Consider the following 17,897-nt stretch of genomic DNA (forward strand, 5'->3'; position numbering starts at 1 on the left):
TGTGTGTGTGTGGCTGTCACAGCATGTGTGTGCGGGTCAGAGGACAACACTAGAGTCTGTTCTCTCTCCATCACATGGGTGCAGGGAATCAAACTCAAGTTGTCAGGCTTGGAAGAAAGAGCCTCTACCTACTGACCCATCTCGCTGGCACCTGGGTTCCTTCTCAAGAATCTGGAAGGAGCCTTAAGTGAGACTTCTTTCTCTCAAAATCAGGGCTGAGGACAGAGTGCTTGGCTAGCATGCAATTGTAGCTTCTATCTCCTCATGGCATGAACCTGCCACGGGTGGTACACCTGTAGTCCCAGCACTTGAGAACTGGGCGCCAGACTAACTCAGCTGACAGACTGCTTGGCTAGCATGCAATTGTAGCTTCTATCTCCTCATGGAATGAACCTGTAGTCCCAGCACCTGAGAACTGGGCGCCAGAGGATCAGAAGTTCAAGGCCATCCTTAGCTACATAAGTGAGCCTGAGGCCAGACTAGAACACACGAGACCCCGTGTTAAAAATTTTATTAAACTCAAATGACACATGCCCTTGGTAATGATTAAGAATCACAAACATGGGCTGGAAAGATGGCTCAGAGGTTAAGGGCACTGACTGCTCTTCCAGAGGTCTGAGTTCAATTCCCAGTAAACACATCCGGCACCCTCTTCTGGCCTGCAGGCATACATGCAGACAGAACACTGTGTACATAATGAATAAATAAATCTTAAAACGAATCACAAACACAACTAAAGTTATTTATGGTTTAAGTATTTCATATCTGCCTTCAAATATGAATTACCTTGATGCCTTTTCCATTGTAATGTTCAGTAAATATACTGAAACTTGATTTCACATTAATTCCCAAACTTGAACTGTTTCTAATTTTTAAAATAGGTATTTATACAGAGAAATTTAAGGATTCGTTCAACATTTCTTTGAAGTTAGTTAAATTTACGAAATTGCCTTTAGTGAATCATTCAGAACAAAACATACCCATTTGAAGGAAAACAATCTAATTTTGTTCTATAACTCACGCTTTGAAGATTTTAAACAAGTTTACATAGTACTATCTTCTAGGAAGAAATTACACTTCTGCCGTTAAAAATACATTAAAAGGACAGTTCAGCTATTATAAATCCTTTGGGGGGGGTTGCTGGTAGATCAAGCCAGGGCCTCACCCATCGGAAGCGTTCACTCTTCACGTGGCTATATCTGCAACATGGAACGTAAACCTTAAGTATCATTCAGACTTTTAAGATATTTCAGGAGTTAGAGAGGCAAAGTAAGCACCTCAGAGGGTTTTCTCTGTGTTCATATTTTTACCTTTTGAGAAATATACATTTTTAAAATCCTATTTTTTTAAAAAAAAAATCCTCTTTTCTTGTTTGGATACTTAAAGCACGTGTTTACTTGTCTGATTATTTCATCACATGGCATATAGCCCATGGAGCTTTTATATGAAATTAGAAATAAGGTCAGGCTGGTCATAAGGTCTGGAGAGTGTTAAGATTAACTTAAGTATTTTCAACTGAGAATAAACGACAATCAGTACCTAATGCTCTTGGTGTTGAAAAACTGACTCTTGTTCCCCCCACCCCCACCCCTTTCTTGCCATTTTTATTAAGTTACTAATTTCCTTTCCTGTCAATTTTTTTAGCTACTTTTTGTCTTCCTTTGGGGACTTAAGGTCCATTTTTTTTTTTTTGCATGGAGTGAATTTTTTACTTGGACTACTAAGATAAAAGGCCATTTAAGTAAAGACCAGCCCAATTAAATGGTATCTTGATGACCTTGCAGAAATAAAATATTTATAAATCTATGTGTTGAAACTAATGCTTATATTTTCAGGTGTATTAATGATTTTAGCATTTATAATTTATTCCAAAACACACTAAAAGTTCTTTTAATAAATTTCATAGCAGAAAAAAATTAATTAAACTCAAATGTTTTGAATACCCAAGATCCATGCATCCACTTGACACCATATAAATTCAGATATACATGCCAGCTTATTTAAAATTCAGAGGCAGCCTCCAGAACAATATCAGAGAGCATCCTCACAAGGGGTTACACCAGTGAATGAGAAACCCCCGCCTGCCAGCTCTGGGTGCAAATTTGTCCTGTTAGGAAGAGGCAGGAGACGGAAAAGGAGGCAGCAGAGACTTCCTAAGGTCACAGACCTGAGATTATTCCCCTGCCACCTGCAGAGCAGTGCTTGTCAACCTGACCCCAATACTAACAATATCTCTTCCTAGATTGCTGTAAGACGCCCAGCGTGCAGAAGCTGAATAAACGTCCCTTCTCTTCTGGAGGTGACAAATCGAATAATGATCCCAGAACCGACCACCAACGACACACATGCTACTGCATCATTTTAATATCTCAAAGAATTCTAAAGGCCGTTTATTCCAATCCTGTCAAAACCCCAGAAGCGTGTTGTAAGTATAGAAAAAAATTCATCATAAAATTAAAGTGGAATCTCAAGGAGCCCCCAAGAGCCAAACAATTTGAAAAAAGAATGAGGCTGGAGGACTCCCTGAGTTTAGAAAGTATTGAAAATAAATAGTAGTCAAAATAGTACGGTGTGGCGTAAGGACAGGCTACAGGTCAATGGAGCTCAGAGATAAACCCCGCTTCCGTGGTCAAGGATACCGAGACCACCAAATGGAAACAGATACTGTCTGCATTAAAGGTGCTGGAAAACCAAATAGCCAAATGAAGAACAGAGAAGTTTCATTCTTGTATGTAAACATTGATTTATATGAATTAAAGACGTGAAGTTAAGCCCTAAAAGTTCAAATCTCTCAGAAGGAAGCAGAAAAGCTTTGTAATAATGGACTTGGCAATTTTTTTCAATATTTATTTATTATGTATACAATATTCTGTCTGTGTGTATGCCTGCAGGCCAGAAGAGGCCACCAGACCTCATTACAGATGGTTGTGAGCCACCATGTGGTTGCTGGGAATTGAACTCAGGACCTTTGAAAGAGCAGGCAATGCTCTTACCCTCTGAGCCATCTCTCCAGCCCCTACTTGGCAATTTTTTGTGAGTTAAAAGTTTTTTAGGGGAGCTGGAGAGATGGCTCAGCAATCAAGAGCACTGACTGCTCTTCCAGAGGACCTGGGTTCAATTCCCAGAACCCACACAACAGCTCACAACTGTCTGTAACTCCAGTTCCAGGGGACCCAACACCCATGCACATAAGGTAAAAATAAATATCAAAAATTGTTTTAGATTTACTTTAGTTAATGTGTTGAGTGTTTTACCTGCATGTATGTACATGTACCACACATGTGGTTGGTGCCTCTGGAGGTCAGAAGAGGACATCAGGTGCCCTGGAACTGGAGTCACAGATGCTGTGAGCCACCACGTAGGGCCTGGGAAAGAATCGGGCCCACCGCAAGAACAACAGAGCTCTAACTACTGCACCATGGCTCCATCCCTGGGTTGGTTCATTTGACTGTTGGGTGTTTGGGTTGGGTGGTTGTTGGTTGTTGTTGTTTTATTTTTTTGACATCAAAAGTCAGGGACGGGGGTAAAAAGTGAAAAATGCCACACCACAAAACTAAAGAAAGCTTTTTCTGACTCAAAGGATATATAACAGAACCAGAAAGGAGCCTATAGAATGGGAGAAAACACTCTCTAGTCATCGATCTGATAAAGGAAATAGAATATGTAAAGTACCCGACAAGCAAAATAGAGAACAGAAAGAGCTCTTTCAATTTAACAACACAACCTAATTACTAAATAAGAATTTAGCCTCAGGACTAAGGCCTTGAACCAAAAAGTTGGTGGGAATATTCTCAGCCTCTCCAGAGTGGTGCTGACTGCTGTTGTTTCTATAGAAGAAGGGTAGCTGCCACCATAAACACCGAAGACTAAAAAGAATTAATATATGGTTCAGCTAGTTTATTTCTGGGTATACACCAAAAAGAATAGAAAACAAGACCTCAGATATGTGTACACAGTGTTCATAGCAATGTCCACAGTATCCATGATATTCCTCAACAGGTGGATGACTAGACCTTCGTAATACTTCCAAGGGATTGCTATTTGGCCTTGAAAGGGAAGAAATTTCTAACAAACTTTCCAGTATGGCTGCCCCTCAAAGACATTGTGTTAGCTGAGTAGGCCAGTCACGGAGAGGCTAAGTCGTGCAGGATTGCGGTCATCTGAGGTATCAAAATTCACAGAAAGGGGAAGTAGGGTGGTTGTTGCGGGGGAGCTGGGAAGAGGGGATGCTGGGGATTGTTCAATTCGGGCAGAGCATCAGTGCCGCAAGACATGAATGTTCTGGAAATTTATTGCCCAACAATGTGAACATACTTAGCACTAATGAACTCTGCACTTAAGTAACTAAGGCAGAAAATGATTTTCACCCAATATTCTTGTGTCGAAGATGAGGAAGTTCAAGTTGAAGCAGGCTACACAGTTAGATGAACACCATACACAGCTCAGCATTGAAGCAAAACCAACTCTTTGACAGTTTTCTTTTGTTTCCTTTCTAAGACAGGATTTTGCTGTTACCCTGGCTCATCTGGGACTCCATGAAGACCAGGATGGCCTTGAACTCACAGAGACCCCTCTGCCTTTGCAGATTTCTGGGATGAAAGGTGTGCATGAACTACCAAACACAGGGAGTTGACAATTTTTATTCTCTCCTTGAAAGCTAGCTGGATTTTTAGTTTGTTGCTGAGATTAGAAAGTTCTAACAAAGAGTTCAAAGAGTTGACTCCGAGAACAAGAGCTCTGCCTGCTCTTTTAGGGGAGCCAGGTTCCATTCCCAGCACCTCACAGATGCTCACAGCTGCTGACAACTCCTGTCTTAGGGGACCCAACACCCTCTTCTGGCCTCCACGGCACTAGGCACGCTTATGGCACACAGATACCGTGCAGGCAAAACATCCATACATAAAAAAATGAATTAATTTTTTTAAAGAAAGCTTAAAAATAAAGCTTTCAGAGTGAACCCATGCCATTTTTTGTTGTTGTTTTTATTTTTTGTTTGTTTTTTTCTTAGAGAGAAAGAAAACCCCACAGTTTTTGAGGATGGTGTTTAGCAAGCCTCTTACCTGTCTATGGTTATTTTCTCACCTTCAAAATCTTTGACTGGACTTGCATTAGTTCATCTATTCTCTTCCGCTCTTTGAGTCTGGTTAACATCTTCTTCTGCCAAGGGTCACATTTTGGCTTGACCTAGTGGATAGATATGTTCATGTGTCTCACTAGAAGCCACACAGAGAAAGACCTGAGGACCTGCCAAAGGAGATCTGAGTCCCTGCTTGCAGGTTTGCTGGGGCGTGTGAGGCCTTGGGAAGGGTCTGCCCGGGCCACCGAGCTGTGAAGGGAGCCTGCAGTTCCTGCTGGCACCTGGTCTAGGCCAGACGGGAGTTCCAGGTAGGCTCTACTGTGCAGTACACAAGCAGGAAGGAGCCGAGAGCCGCCATCACTGGGGACATCGTTATGAACAGAGGGAGAAGCCACCAGACTCCATATTAAAGACTTCATCTTTCCTATCCAGAAACCGTATCTCTAAACTTAACTCTGCAGCTATAAATCACATCATCAATATGCTGCTAATTTTCAAATTCATATCTCAGCCCAAATAGGTATGAACACGGTCTGCAGCCAAGAACATCTAGGAATGCAACTGTACATAAAATGATAAACTTACCTAAAACCAGGGTTTTGGGTTTTTTTTGTTGTTGTTGTTGTTGTTTTTTGGGTTTTTTTTTTGTTTTTTTTTTTTGTAACTCAACTGTGCAGTTCCCAAACATAAGCACTGTAGATGACAACGCCATGTTTTAGTGGGTGCTCCTTATTGTTCTGCCCAAGTACCTCCATATTATCTATGTTTGGGGGTTAATTCTAAGATACAGGGTCTGCTCCACCTACACTGACTGCCTGAGTTCAATCCCCAGATGGAGAACAATCTTTGGTTCCTTTCAGCCCCCCTTTCCAGGTGGGCTCTGTCTCTCCGAGATTCACGTTGAAACCCACCCTACAACATGATGCTATAGGCAAGTGTGACTTTACAGGGGATAAGTTCATAGCAACAGAGCCCTTGTGACTAAGATCAGCCCCTCATAAGACGCCTGAGGCTGCTGCGTGTCTCTCCCACCATGTAAAGGAAGGGCAAAAAGTCAGCAGTCTGTTTCCTGGAAGAGCGTCCTTGCCAGATTCCCCGCTGTGCTGGCAGGCAGGCCTGCTCAGCCTCCAGAAATGTGAAAAGCAAAATCACTTTGCTTACAGCTACAGGCTTCATTGTACTTCATCAAAGCAGTCTGAACAGATAGCAATGGCAACAAATCCCATCAGACCTTCCTTTCCAATTCTGGTACCCAGCACACACATCTGGCAGTGTACAACTACCTATAGCTCAAATTCCAGGGGATCTGGTGCCCTCTTCTGGCGTAAAGTGAAACCTGCAGGCTTGTGATACATACACTCAGGCAGGTGCGTGCATGCATACCCGCGTGCACAAACATACATACACACACACTAAATTACATATATTTAATCTTTAAAAAGAGATTCCTTCCATTCATACAACCGTCAAGCCTTATCAAACATGGATTCTACATTTTCAATGTTGCCCACTCATTAAAATATATTTGTGACCTCAGTGTCAAACATGGTCATTGATAGACTGGCACAGAGTTGGGGACAGTGGGCACATTCCCAGCCAAGACTGAGTAAGATAATATTCTGCCTTAAGGACACTGGAGACAAGTGTCCCTTCTGTGTTTTGTTTAGAGCCATGTTCATTGTTCTTTTTGTTGGTGAAACTGTCCCTAAAGAGAATTCTAAAGTGCTGGCTGTTTCCAGTCCTGCACTAGAAGGCTGCGACAGTTTCTGGAGAAGACATGTTAGATAAACATTACATGAAGTTTGAGTACTTCTAATAGTGAAGTTCAATGCTTATGAATCAATGATATGCATTAATCAGGGCATCTTTAAACAAAAAATACATTAAAACAAGGCTTGATTTTGGTGTGTTTTTTTTCTCTTTCTTTTTATCTTTCTTCATCATCTTCTTCTTTTTGCAAAATATGGTCTCACTCTCTAGCTGAAACTAACGTGTCCCAAGCTGGGTTGGAACACAATGTGTAGCCCAGGCTGTTCGTGAGCTGGGGGCAGTGTTCCTACCTCAACCTTCCAAGTGCTGGATTACAAACATGAGCCACAGAGCTGGCAGGGCTCTGTACCAAGTGATGCTTTGACCACAGGCTCTCAGGAACCTAACTCGATGTCTAGATCTGTTAAATGAGTGTTTCTGGTTCTTTCTAGAATACAGACTGCTTGGCTCTTGAGATGTGGCTGCACCTTCTCACCAACTACTGCTGTTGGGTTAACCATGGTGCTTCAGCCTTGTTTGTGAAGCCTCCATCTTTAGCCCCGAGAGCCCGATGTGGCCAACGTTTTAAACTAAAGTGGTGGCTTTACACAAATCAATTATATTTCTGAGTATCAGACTTTGTTCTTGTCACAGATATGAAGTCATTAAAGCCAGAAAGGAACCTGGCATAGTGACACACACCTGCAAGCCCCAGCACTTAAGAGGTCAAGGCAGGAAGATTGCCATGAGTTCAAGACCAGCTTAACCAGCTACAGCATAAAAGCATCTCTCAAAAATAGTGTGTGTGTGTGTGTTTGTGTTTGTATGTCTGCGCATGCACACGTGTATGCGTGTGTGTGTGTGTGTGTGTGTGTGTTTTGAGGAGATCTTTAGCTAAGAATAGTGGCACACACCTGTATCCCCATCACTAAGGGAGCTGAGCCAGCAGAGCCAGGAGTTCAAGGCCATCCTTGGCTACATAGTATAGTGAACGAGGCCAGTCTGTGCTACAAGTAAATTCTGCCTTTTAAAACAAACAGGCTGGGAATATGTAAACAAAAGAAGAAAGACATTCAGATCTACGGCATGGGTGTTTGGTGTTGGGGGAACTTCTAGCTCAGATGGTGGTGTGACTTACTACCTTCAACAAAGAGCTAAGGTAGGAAGAGCGGGGGATCCCAGTGCACAGGATGAAGTTTGTTGAGTTGTCTCTGTTGAGGACAGGCAGCCTGTCCTCTAGGTCCGAGAGGTCAATTTGCTCTGGGTACTAAGGAGAGGGACCTGGTGATGTCAGGGTTCCTGCTCAGTTGGAGAGAAGGTTTTGGCATTGCTGGCATCACCGGCAGGCGGCGGTCCCGGTAGCCTCCTACCTTCACAAAGGGAGTCCAGGTGGCTCTCTTTTTCAGGGTGGCAGCAGGGCCTGACACATTCTGCACTCTAGCTCTCCAGGCCTCATAGTCTTGGAACGTCCGCATCCTTTGCTGCTCCGTGAAGATGCTCTGGAAGTGCTGAGAAACCTGGACAGGGTTAAGAAGAGGGGTGGGTTCTTAGTATAGCTGCTTACAGAGGAAGGGGCCTGCTTTTCCACATTGCTCTGAAAAGTGGAACTTTCATCTTCTTTCTTTCTCCTCCCCCCTTTGGATTTTTGAGACAGGGTTTCTTTGTTTAGCTTTGGTGCTTGTCCTGGAACTAGCTCTTGTAGATCAGGGTGGCCTCGAACTCACAGTAATCCGCCTGCCTCTGCCTCCTGAGAGCTGGGATTAAAGGCGTGTGCTACTACCACCTGGCCGTTTTCTTTGTTCGTTGTCTATTTTAAGCATGCTTTACCCAATTCTTTGGGCTCCGTTCTCTGTAAACAGTCTTCCCCACCTCTAGGTGCTCGTCTGCCACATAACTGACCTCTGTGCCTAACTCAACGTTATGGCATTTTCTTTCTTTTCTCTCTCTCCCTTCTCAGGCAACCACTGAGAGGTAAAGCTTGTCTGCTCTGGGGTGTGTTCTCTTAAATGTCAGTAAAAATTAAAAAGAGAAAGGGAGGGAGGAAGAGGAGAAAGGAGAGTGGAGAGAGGAGGGAGAGGAGACTGGAGGAAAGGGAAGAGAAGGGGAGACTTGCTGAGGACCACAGTGCACATGACAGTTAGTGAAACTTCTCAATGCCACCTACCAGGAGTAAGATGGTAACTGTCATGTCATGTGAATTTAACCACATGTACATGCATACATACATGCATATGTGAAGGATCTACCTACCTTGCTGGGCACCAAAGCTCCAGCTAAAAAGTCTGCATGTCTGTGAGTTTCAGAGCCGAGGATTCCGCTAGTTAATGCTTGCACTTCTGAGGGCAGGCAACACCACACTGTTGCCTCTAGCCAATGCGTCATTGTTGATCAACATGTCATTGTAAGTTAGTTAAAGTTCAATCAGTGGGGACTTTAGTTTCTCACTGCACTAATTCCATTCCATGTGCCCAACAGCCATGTTTGACAAGCAGACACGCTGCCCAGCGCCATCTGGGTCACATTCACTGTGGCAGGGTCTACCAAGAGACACGAGGCCAGGGCTGGGCTGTCAGATAGCTGGGATTTCAGCTTTTGCAGACCACAGCTATTCAAGTTTGCCACTGTGGGATGAGAGTAGCCACAGATACCACATAAAGAGGCAGGGGATCGGTTGCTGGCATTTGAGTATTTGCGTTTCCACAAAATGAGTGTGCTGAAATCCTAACCTCCAAGGTGAAGGAACTAGGAGACTTGCCCTTGGGGAGGTGGTAATTAGTTCTTATGACTAGGATTAGGCCTTGAGAGACCTTTGCCCTTCTACTAGGGAAGGCACACACACACACACACACACACACACACACACACACACACACGTAACATCTATGAACCAGAAAGTGAGCCTTCCCCAGGCGCCAAATCGGCTTTGGCTGTGACAGTCTCAACCATCGGGACAGTAAGGAACTGTTGGTTTAAGCCATTCAGTTTGTGACCTGTTGTTTGAGCAGTTGGAATGGGCCGAGACAACTGGATGCTATAGAGTTCTATTTTGGAAAAACAGGTGGTGGGCTATAGGCTGCAGTTGACTGACCCTGTCTCAAGGCATTAAAGTATCAAAAAAAAAAAGAAAGACCTAAGCATGCATGCAGGCACGCACATGTGCACACACAAACACACACACACACACATACACACAAACATGCATGCACTGGTCATCCTAGGAGAACAGCTAATGTTCTAAGAAAATCAAAACTCAGAACTATCGTTGCCACGAAAGGACATAAGCTGTTCTTTGGGGACAAGGCTGCTTTATTGGGCTGTTTAGGGCCTCAGATTCTTTTATCATTACATAAAGAGGGCAAAAGTTCTGGACAGTACACACCTATAATCCCAGTACTTGCTTGGAAGGCTGAGGCAAGAGGGCTGTGAGCATTGGAACCAGCCTGGGTGAGTTGGCCAGTTTTATGTCACGTTGACTCACACTAGTCTTTCGAGAGGAGGGAGCCTCAACGGAGAAAAAGCCTCCATAAGATCTGGCTGTAGGCAAGCTGGTGGGCATTTTCCTAATTAGTGATCGTTAGGTCCAAAGTGGGGCCCCCAGTGACAGTGATGCTGATGCTGACGGTCTCAACTCAGCTCAGGCTGGACTCCGACTGGGTAGACGGAAGGATTGCCACCTAAGCTCAGCATTCTTCAGGGACCTTATAAAGCAAAAGTTTCTGTTTGTCTCTTATCAGCCTCCTACAGACAATTGTCTCTGCCACTGAAGCATCCGGCTCCTGATTAACTCAGGCAAGCCTGCAAGGGATCAAAGTGCCCATGCTAGCTCCCAGACTGTTCTGGCCCGCACCCCACCCCACCCCGGGCTGCCAACTATCTCCTTAAAAATCTGTCAAGGCCTCTGTGCCAGTTTGCTGTTCTCTATGCAACCCCCATGCCCAGAGACTGCATGGGCGACATTACCGCCAATAAACCTTTCTGTCTGCCCATGGAGTGGTCTAGTCCAGGATGGATTTCACTGCATCCTGCTGACAACGATTGATGGGGAAGGGCCCAGCCTGCTGTGACTGGTGCCATTCCTGGGCTGGTGGTCCTGGGTTCTGTAAGAAGGCAGGATGAGCAAGCGACAAGGAGCAAGCCAGTGAGCAGCACCCCTCCATGGCCTCTGCATCAGCTCCTGCCTCCAAGTTCCTGCCCTACCCAAGTTCCTTCCTTAGTTTCCCTCAATGGCCCGTGATCTGGAAGTGTAAGCTAATCAGTTCTTTCCTCTCCTCTTTTGGTCATGGCAATTCATAACAGCAATAGTAGCCTAACTAGGACACTGGGCTACATAAAAGACTGTCAGAAGGAGGAGTGGGAAAGGAGGAGGAGAAAGGGGTAGAGCAAAGAGGAGGGAGGGAGGGGGAAAAGGAAGAAAGAGAGGGAGAGGCAGAGGAAGGAAGAGAAAGAGAAGGAGGAACAGGGAGGCAAAGCTACACACCACCATCGTCCAAGAAGCCAGAGGAATGAGTTCCTGCCAGGTCCAGTGAGCTGTGTGGTACAGACCAAACAGTGCAGTCAAGGTAAATGACGCTGCCATGAAAACAACAGCAAATGGACCCCCAAGGTCAGAGCTCTACAAGAGAGCTCCTCCCGCAGCACAGGCAAGGGGTGTCAGGAGAGAAGTGGTGATCTCACATCCCAAGGTCATCCGAAGCCTCCCAGGTTAGATTTCTGCTGTTCCGGTCAGCCAGTTGATCGTTTTTATCTTGCAAACAAGGTACAACTAGAGCCCGCAAGATATCTCATTGTTAAAGCACTGTTGTTAGTTTTCAAGTTATACATCTGAGTTCTGGATCCACTGCCCCAGGTTTCCCTTTGAAAGAGGTCTTAACATGACTCTTATTACTATGAGGTTTTCTGTCTAAGAAAGTGTAGCACGAGCTGCAGTGGGAAGGGGCTATGTAGCATGTATTCTAATTGGTCTTAAGAAGAACCAGGAGTCAGGCACTAGGGAGTGAGGCTGAAGGGTCAGAGAAGCAGAGGTGCCAGCCACTAGAGTTCTTAGCTCTACCAATGCTCTGACCAAAGAGGCGATCCTATCTCTGCAAACCCTCAGACTGCCTCTCCAGACTGCAACCAAGCTCCTGTCTCCTCCCGCCTTATATTCCTCTCTCTATCTAGTCATATCACTCCTCTCTCTACCTCCCTAGTGCTGGAATCAAAGGCGTGTGACTCCCAAATACTGGGATTAAAGGTGTGAGCCACAACTGCCTGGCTCTGTTTCTCTTTCAGACTGGGTCATTCTTGTGTAACCCAAGGCGGCTTTGAACTCACAGAGATCCATCTGCTTCTGTCTCCTGAGTGCTGAGATTAAAGGTGTGTGCCACCACTGCCTGGCCTCTACGGCTAACTAGTGGCTTAGCTCTACACTTTGTTACATCACAAACAAAATATCAGGGGCACGACTGTGTCCCTCAGAACCTGTGGTGCATGTCATTGGTTATAACCTTATTTAATATGTCAAGAACCCGTGATCCCTTCTTAGACTCAGACTAGACACATGACGCTCAGACTTAGACACATGCTTGACAGCTCTTCCAGGCATGTCTATCCAACCTGGTATACATTTCTATCTTCTTCAGGCCATATCCTACCTTTTTTGTTTGTTTGTTTTCTCATGGAAAGAAAGTTCTTCTTAGCCAAAGACACCTTATTAACACTGTATCTTACTACTCTAGAAACAAACACTGGCAGAAAAGAAATAAACATCTTTAAGTCAACGGTGGCAGCTCACACCTACAATCCAGATACTCGGGAGGTGGAGGCAGGGGGATGGGAAGTTCAAGGTCATCCTCCACCATCTGCAGAGTTTGAGGCCAGTCTGTGCTACCTGAGATCCTGCCTCAAACAAGCAGACAAGCAACTGTGTAGTAATAAAGGCGCCTTCTGCCACCTACTCATGTTTATAGTAAGCACGAACTTGCTATAAACAGGTACCAAAGGAAAGAGCTCCATCTCTTTGGCCGAGTCTCTCAGCTTTTGTAAGTCGTAGGGGATACGGAAATGCGAGAGCAGGTGTCTCAGCCGAGGCTCTAGTTTTTCCCGCTCCATCACGTGCTGAGGCAGGGCGAATGTAGTATCTGTTCTCCCTGGCCCTGAAAAATATCCAAAATCAAGAATCAGAAGACCAGAAACGGTAAGCAAATGGCCTTGAAAGGGGTGGAAAGCACGCCCTCTGCTGGTGGAGATCCATTCTGCTTTCCCCTGGCCTCCAAGCCCTGTTGTTATCTTTCCTGGCTGGGCTTTCAGGCTGCCCACTCCCCACTTCCCCGACTGAGCTTTCTTTGGGAAGGTCCAAGGACTCCTCACAATCTCACAGCCCACAGGGAAGCCCACCTGACCTCTCGGGGAATGTCTTGGTGGGGTGGGGACACTGACTGGCCTCTCGGGGACTGTCTGGATGGGGACACTGGCTGACCTCTCAGGGACTGTCTGGATGGGGACACTGGCTGACCTCTCAGGGACTGTCTGGATGGGGACACTGGCTGGTTTTGTGTGCCAGCTTGACCCTGGACACAACCTAGAGTCATCAGAGAGGCAGGAGCCTCAGTTGAGGCAATGCTTCCATGAAATCCATCTGTAAGGTGTTTTCTCAATTAGTTATTGATAGAGAGGGCCCAGCCCATGCTGGGGGGTGCCATCCTTGGGCTGGTGGTCCTGGGTTCTATAAGAAAGCAGTCTGAGCAAGCCACGGGGAGCAAGCCAGAAAGCAGCTCCCCTCCATGGCTTCTGTATCAGGCCTGCTTGAGTTCCTGTCCTCACGTCTTCCAGTGACGGACTATGATCTGGGAGTGGACGTCAAATAAACCCTTTCCTCCCCAGCTTGCGTTTTGGTTCATGGTGGTTTTGTCACAGCAGTAGAAACCCTGACGACGACAGTAGGGCAACTCTATCTGGGTTCCGTGGTGAGTGGATTATGCCAGGGACAAATTAACCAGCGCCCCCATTTGCTTTTCCTGCCTAACTCACACTAAACTTTCGGAAGAAACCAAGGAGCCTTCCTTGTCCCCGCCACTGGCTGCTCGTCCAGGTGGTGCTCCTGGGACATTCTGTATGTAATGGGATGTCACTCCAGTGCCCTCAGATCAGAAACCTGATCGGGCTTCTCAGTTCTATGTAACATACAGTAAGGGTGGATAGACTATGAAATTGATTCGGATGTAAATTCTCCGGCAGCTGTGTGATACTAAACCTGATCAGCGTCTTAGAGATCATTTCACCTGAAGGGATTAATATAGATATGAGTAAACTGAGGCCCCGGGAAGTAACCTGCAAGGCCATATGTGGCCGTGACAGAAACAGGCCCAGAGGCCAGCGTACTTGCTTCTTAATATGCTAGCTCTAAAGATGGAGACAGAAATGTATATGACCACTGTCTTCCATTGGGAAGTATTCATAGTAAATTACAATTTATTATAGAGATCCAACTTTCTGGCATATAGGAAACGTTCTGGAAGATCATGGAACAAAAGAGGCCGTGCACAAAACCACAGCCCTTCCTTGTCCATTCTTCCCTAGTAAGGGCCAATGTCTTACCTGAGATGCTGGAACCCGTGGGACCGGGAGATGCAGAGCTAAGGTCAGCCACACCGGTATTTTCCCTTTCCTCACTAGGTCCATAGACTCGGTTATCAGCTAGACGCAGCGCTCTGGAGACGGGCAAGTACTGGAGGGCCTGCAGAGACACAACCGACAGGACACAGGTGTTTTCACTGTGACAGAGAAAGGAGGGAGGCTGGGTGGCACCTTAGAAACCTGCACAGTGGCAGAGGACGGAGCTGGGAGATGCAACTGCTTCCAACTCCGAAGTACCCACCACCCCCACCACCCCATTACCCCGCTCCAGCCAGCCCCACAGTGGTCATGCACATGGGTGGGAAAGCCACCGTGTGGGGTGCTCAGGGTGTGAAGAGAAAGGACTCGGGTCTTAGTGGAAGTCCCAGATCTAGGAGCGCGTGTCTGTATTGTCATATGACTGGGGAGGAAGAGGGAGAGCCCACAGTGGCTGCCTGGCTTTGGCTAGGGGATGGAGTTAGGCCACCACTAGTTTCTGGGAATGAGGTCAAGTTACGCTTCTGTGATCCTCTAAGCTGATTTGGGGCCTCTCCCACGTGATTCTTCTCACCCCGTGGTTCTCCCCTGATCCCTCTCCCTGGCGGTGCTGGGGGTTGAACTCCTGGCCCCGCTCAGGCTTTTATACATATTCTACCACTGAGCCGTTACAGCCACCTCACTGTTTATTATCAGTTGTTATTATTTCTGAGACGAGTTCGCCATGACAGGAAAACCTCCAGCTCACTGTGGAGCCCAGGCAGGTCTCAGATTCAAGGCTTTCCTAACACAGCCTCCAGGGTGCTGGGACGAGGCGGCATCACCATGTCCAGCCCGGCTCTTCTTTTTTGTAACCCCATTGTATTGTGGTAGAAATTTACCTGTCCTCTTTCCACCGGCCCAGGACCCTGTTAACACTTCAGCAAAGGCCAGGTCTTTGCTGAGTGGGCCTAGGGCAAACATCCTGACCTATGGTTTCCTCCTGAAATACTGCCAAGTGAAAGAACGTGTTGAATTCACAAAGAAAACGAATCCTAAGAAACCAACGGAAGCAGGAGCTGAGGGGGTATAAAGCAGGGTGTGAGAGAGGTTTGCGAGAGAGCCAAACTGACCCAGGGTGCGGTAGAGGGTGTGTTTTCCCCGCTGCCAGCAGCCTTCATAGGCAGGGCACTGGGCAGTGAGCACCCCAAAACAGCACCGGGCAGTGAACACCACAAACCAGAGCACTGGGCAGTGAACACCCCAAAAGAGAGCGCCTGGCAGTAAGCACCCCAAACCAGAGCACTGGGCAGTGAGCACCCCAGAACAGAGCATCGGGCAGTGAACACCCCAAACCAGAGCACGAGGCAGTGAACACCCCAAACCAGAGCACCCAGCAGTAAGCACCTTAAACCAGGTGCTGCGGGGGGACACTGAGCTTCCCCTCCCACTCTATGGTTCCTACTACCTGCAGGTAGTGATGGATGGGCCGGAGCGAGTGCAGGTGACACACTAACCACCTGGTGTAGATTGTCAGGTCTTCTAGCGTCACCAGGTTGGGAGGATTGCTTTTTCCCATGAGGAAGTTCTCTCTAGCCACTGACAGTCTTTCTGCTCTCTGAACTGCATCATTGAACTCCTGCATGATGTAGCCGACTTGTCTCTGTTTCAAAGAGATGCAAACAGACCATGGGCTGTTGGTGAGCCTTGCTCTCTGCCATGCTGTCTGGGGGTCGAATAAGGAGCTTTGGGAATTCCTGGGTTCCTCTAAAGTTTGGGTTTGGGCGATAGAAGCCGTGGTCATCCTATCCCAACTCTGAGGGACAACAATTTGATAGTCAGTGCAGGAGGCTGTGTAGTAACAGGAAGCCCCCTCTGAGCTTCCTGCCTAGGACCCCATCTATCAGTGATAGTCAGTGCAGGAGGCTGTGTAGTAACAGGAAGCCCCCTCTGAGCTTCCTGCCTTGGGTCTACAAGAAAAACGCATATCATCCAGTTTTAGAGGGTCTGATGCCCTCTTCTGGCCTCTATGAGCACTGCATTCATGTGGACTAACACACACAATTTAAAATAAAGTCTTTAAAAATACATGTCTAGAGGCCACGGGCTCCGCCCCCGGCTTCCTACCTTGTACAGCGGGTGGAGCTCTTCCATGATCTCGCTGGTCTGGCAGAGCCACTTCCATCTCAGCATATGCAAATGTTTACTCTGGGCCAGGTGTGTAATTCTCTCCGTGTAATACTTTCCCAACAACAAAAATAAGAATTTACCAGAATATAATTATAGGACGAAGCCTGAACTGAGTCTCAAGAGCACTAATAGTAAGTAAATCAATCTTTCGTTGCTTTGGAAACATTTTTTCCCCTACAGGAACACTATCAAATGAAGTCTGGCTCAAGATCATTCAAACGTGAAGATGAAGTGGACGTGTCTAAATCTGCGATCTGCCGCTGGGTGGGCTGATCGTAACCTCATCCGTCAGTTACTGAGCTGTGGGCAGCGAATCAGGATATCAGAGGTGTCAGAGGGGGTAAAGTCAAGCTGACATTTTGGGTTAAAGAACTGAAATTATGCACGGGAGACTCAATTAGTAAAACGCTTTACATGAAAGCACAAAACCCCGAGTTTCATCTCCAGTACCCATGGGAAAAACAAACAAACAAACAAACAAAACAAACAAACAACCCCCCCCACAAAAAAAGCAGAAAGAAAGAAAGAAAGATAGAAAGATAGAAAGAAAAAGAAAACAAAGCCAGGGGTGGCAGCCCTCAGAACACCAGGGAGGCAGAGCCAGGCAGGTCTCTGGGGTTTGCTAACCACTCCACCTTCCCTCCTTGGCAAACGCCAGTTGTGAAAATCTGTCTCAGAAGAAGAAGGTGAACAGCACCTGCAGAATGACATGTGAGGTTTTCCCTGGGAAACATACAAGCACACACATGTAAGCATGGATTCATGGGGACACATACTCATACCAAAAACTATTGGTCAAAAGGACATTACAGGTATGATGAATGGACCAGGGAAGGTGACTCTTTGGGTAAGGGAGCTTGTTATGTAGTCCTGACAGCCTGAGTTTAAGCCCAGGGACCCCTGCAAAGGTGGAAGCAGGAACTGACTCCACAAGGGTCCACTGACTTTCACAAGCACACCATTGCACGTTCCTACACACATGCATCACGCACACACCCCTTAACAATAAAAAAGAAAAGGAAAAGGTAGGATTGTAGCTTATAAAATCAGACTGATAAACTTTGTTTACAATTAAAAATTGTTAAATACGGTGACATGTTTCTATAATGCTAGCACTCAAGAGACTGAGGCAGGAGGATTAAGGCCAGTCATACAGATGTGTTTTTAAAAAGCAAATTTTCTCTCCAGCAATAAAAACAACAGTGCCTGTGAAGAAATGAGTTCTGTCACAGTCTCTCATCACAGGTAGAAATGTTGACAGAACACACGAGGCAACGGTTTTCTGATCCTGGACAACACAGTGCCATGGAGA

At 46.3% G+C, this 17,897-nt stretch overlaps 1 protein-coding gene across 1 annotated transcript in view; it reads right to left on the bottom strand.

The window, feature by feature from the left end:
- LOC101991582 overlaps window positions 1-17,897 on the bottom strand; it is a 177,353-nt gene that overhangs the window by 131,527 nt on the left and 27,929 nt on the right. The window contains exons 5-10 of the mRNA XM_026787503.1: window positions 16,523-16,636; window positions 15,864-16,058; window positions 14,402-14,540; window positions 12,803-12,960; window positions 8,197-8,343; window positions 5,083-5,184 (exon numbers count right to left, since the gene is read on the bottom strand). Of these exons, the coding sequence (XP_026643304.1) occupies window positions 5,083-5,184; window positions 8,197-8,343; window positions 12,803-12,960; window positions 14,402-14,540; window positions 15,864-16,058; window positions 16,523-16,636 (855 nt within the window). The remainder of the gene's footprint in view (window positions 1-5,082; window positions 5,185-8,196; window positions 8,344-12,802; window positions 12,961-14,401; window positions 14,541-15,863; window positions 16,059-16,522; window positions 16,637-17,897) is intronic.

This window comes from Microtus ochrogaster, linkage group LG9 (assembly GCF_000317375.1).
Source record: "Microtus ochrogaster isolate Prairie Vole_2 linkage group LG9, MicOch1.0, whole genome shotgun sequence".
Classification (NCBI taxonomy): Eukaryota; Metazoa; Chordata; class Mammalia; order Rodentia; family Cricetidae; genus Microtus; species Microtus ochrogaster.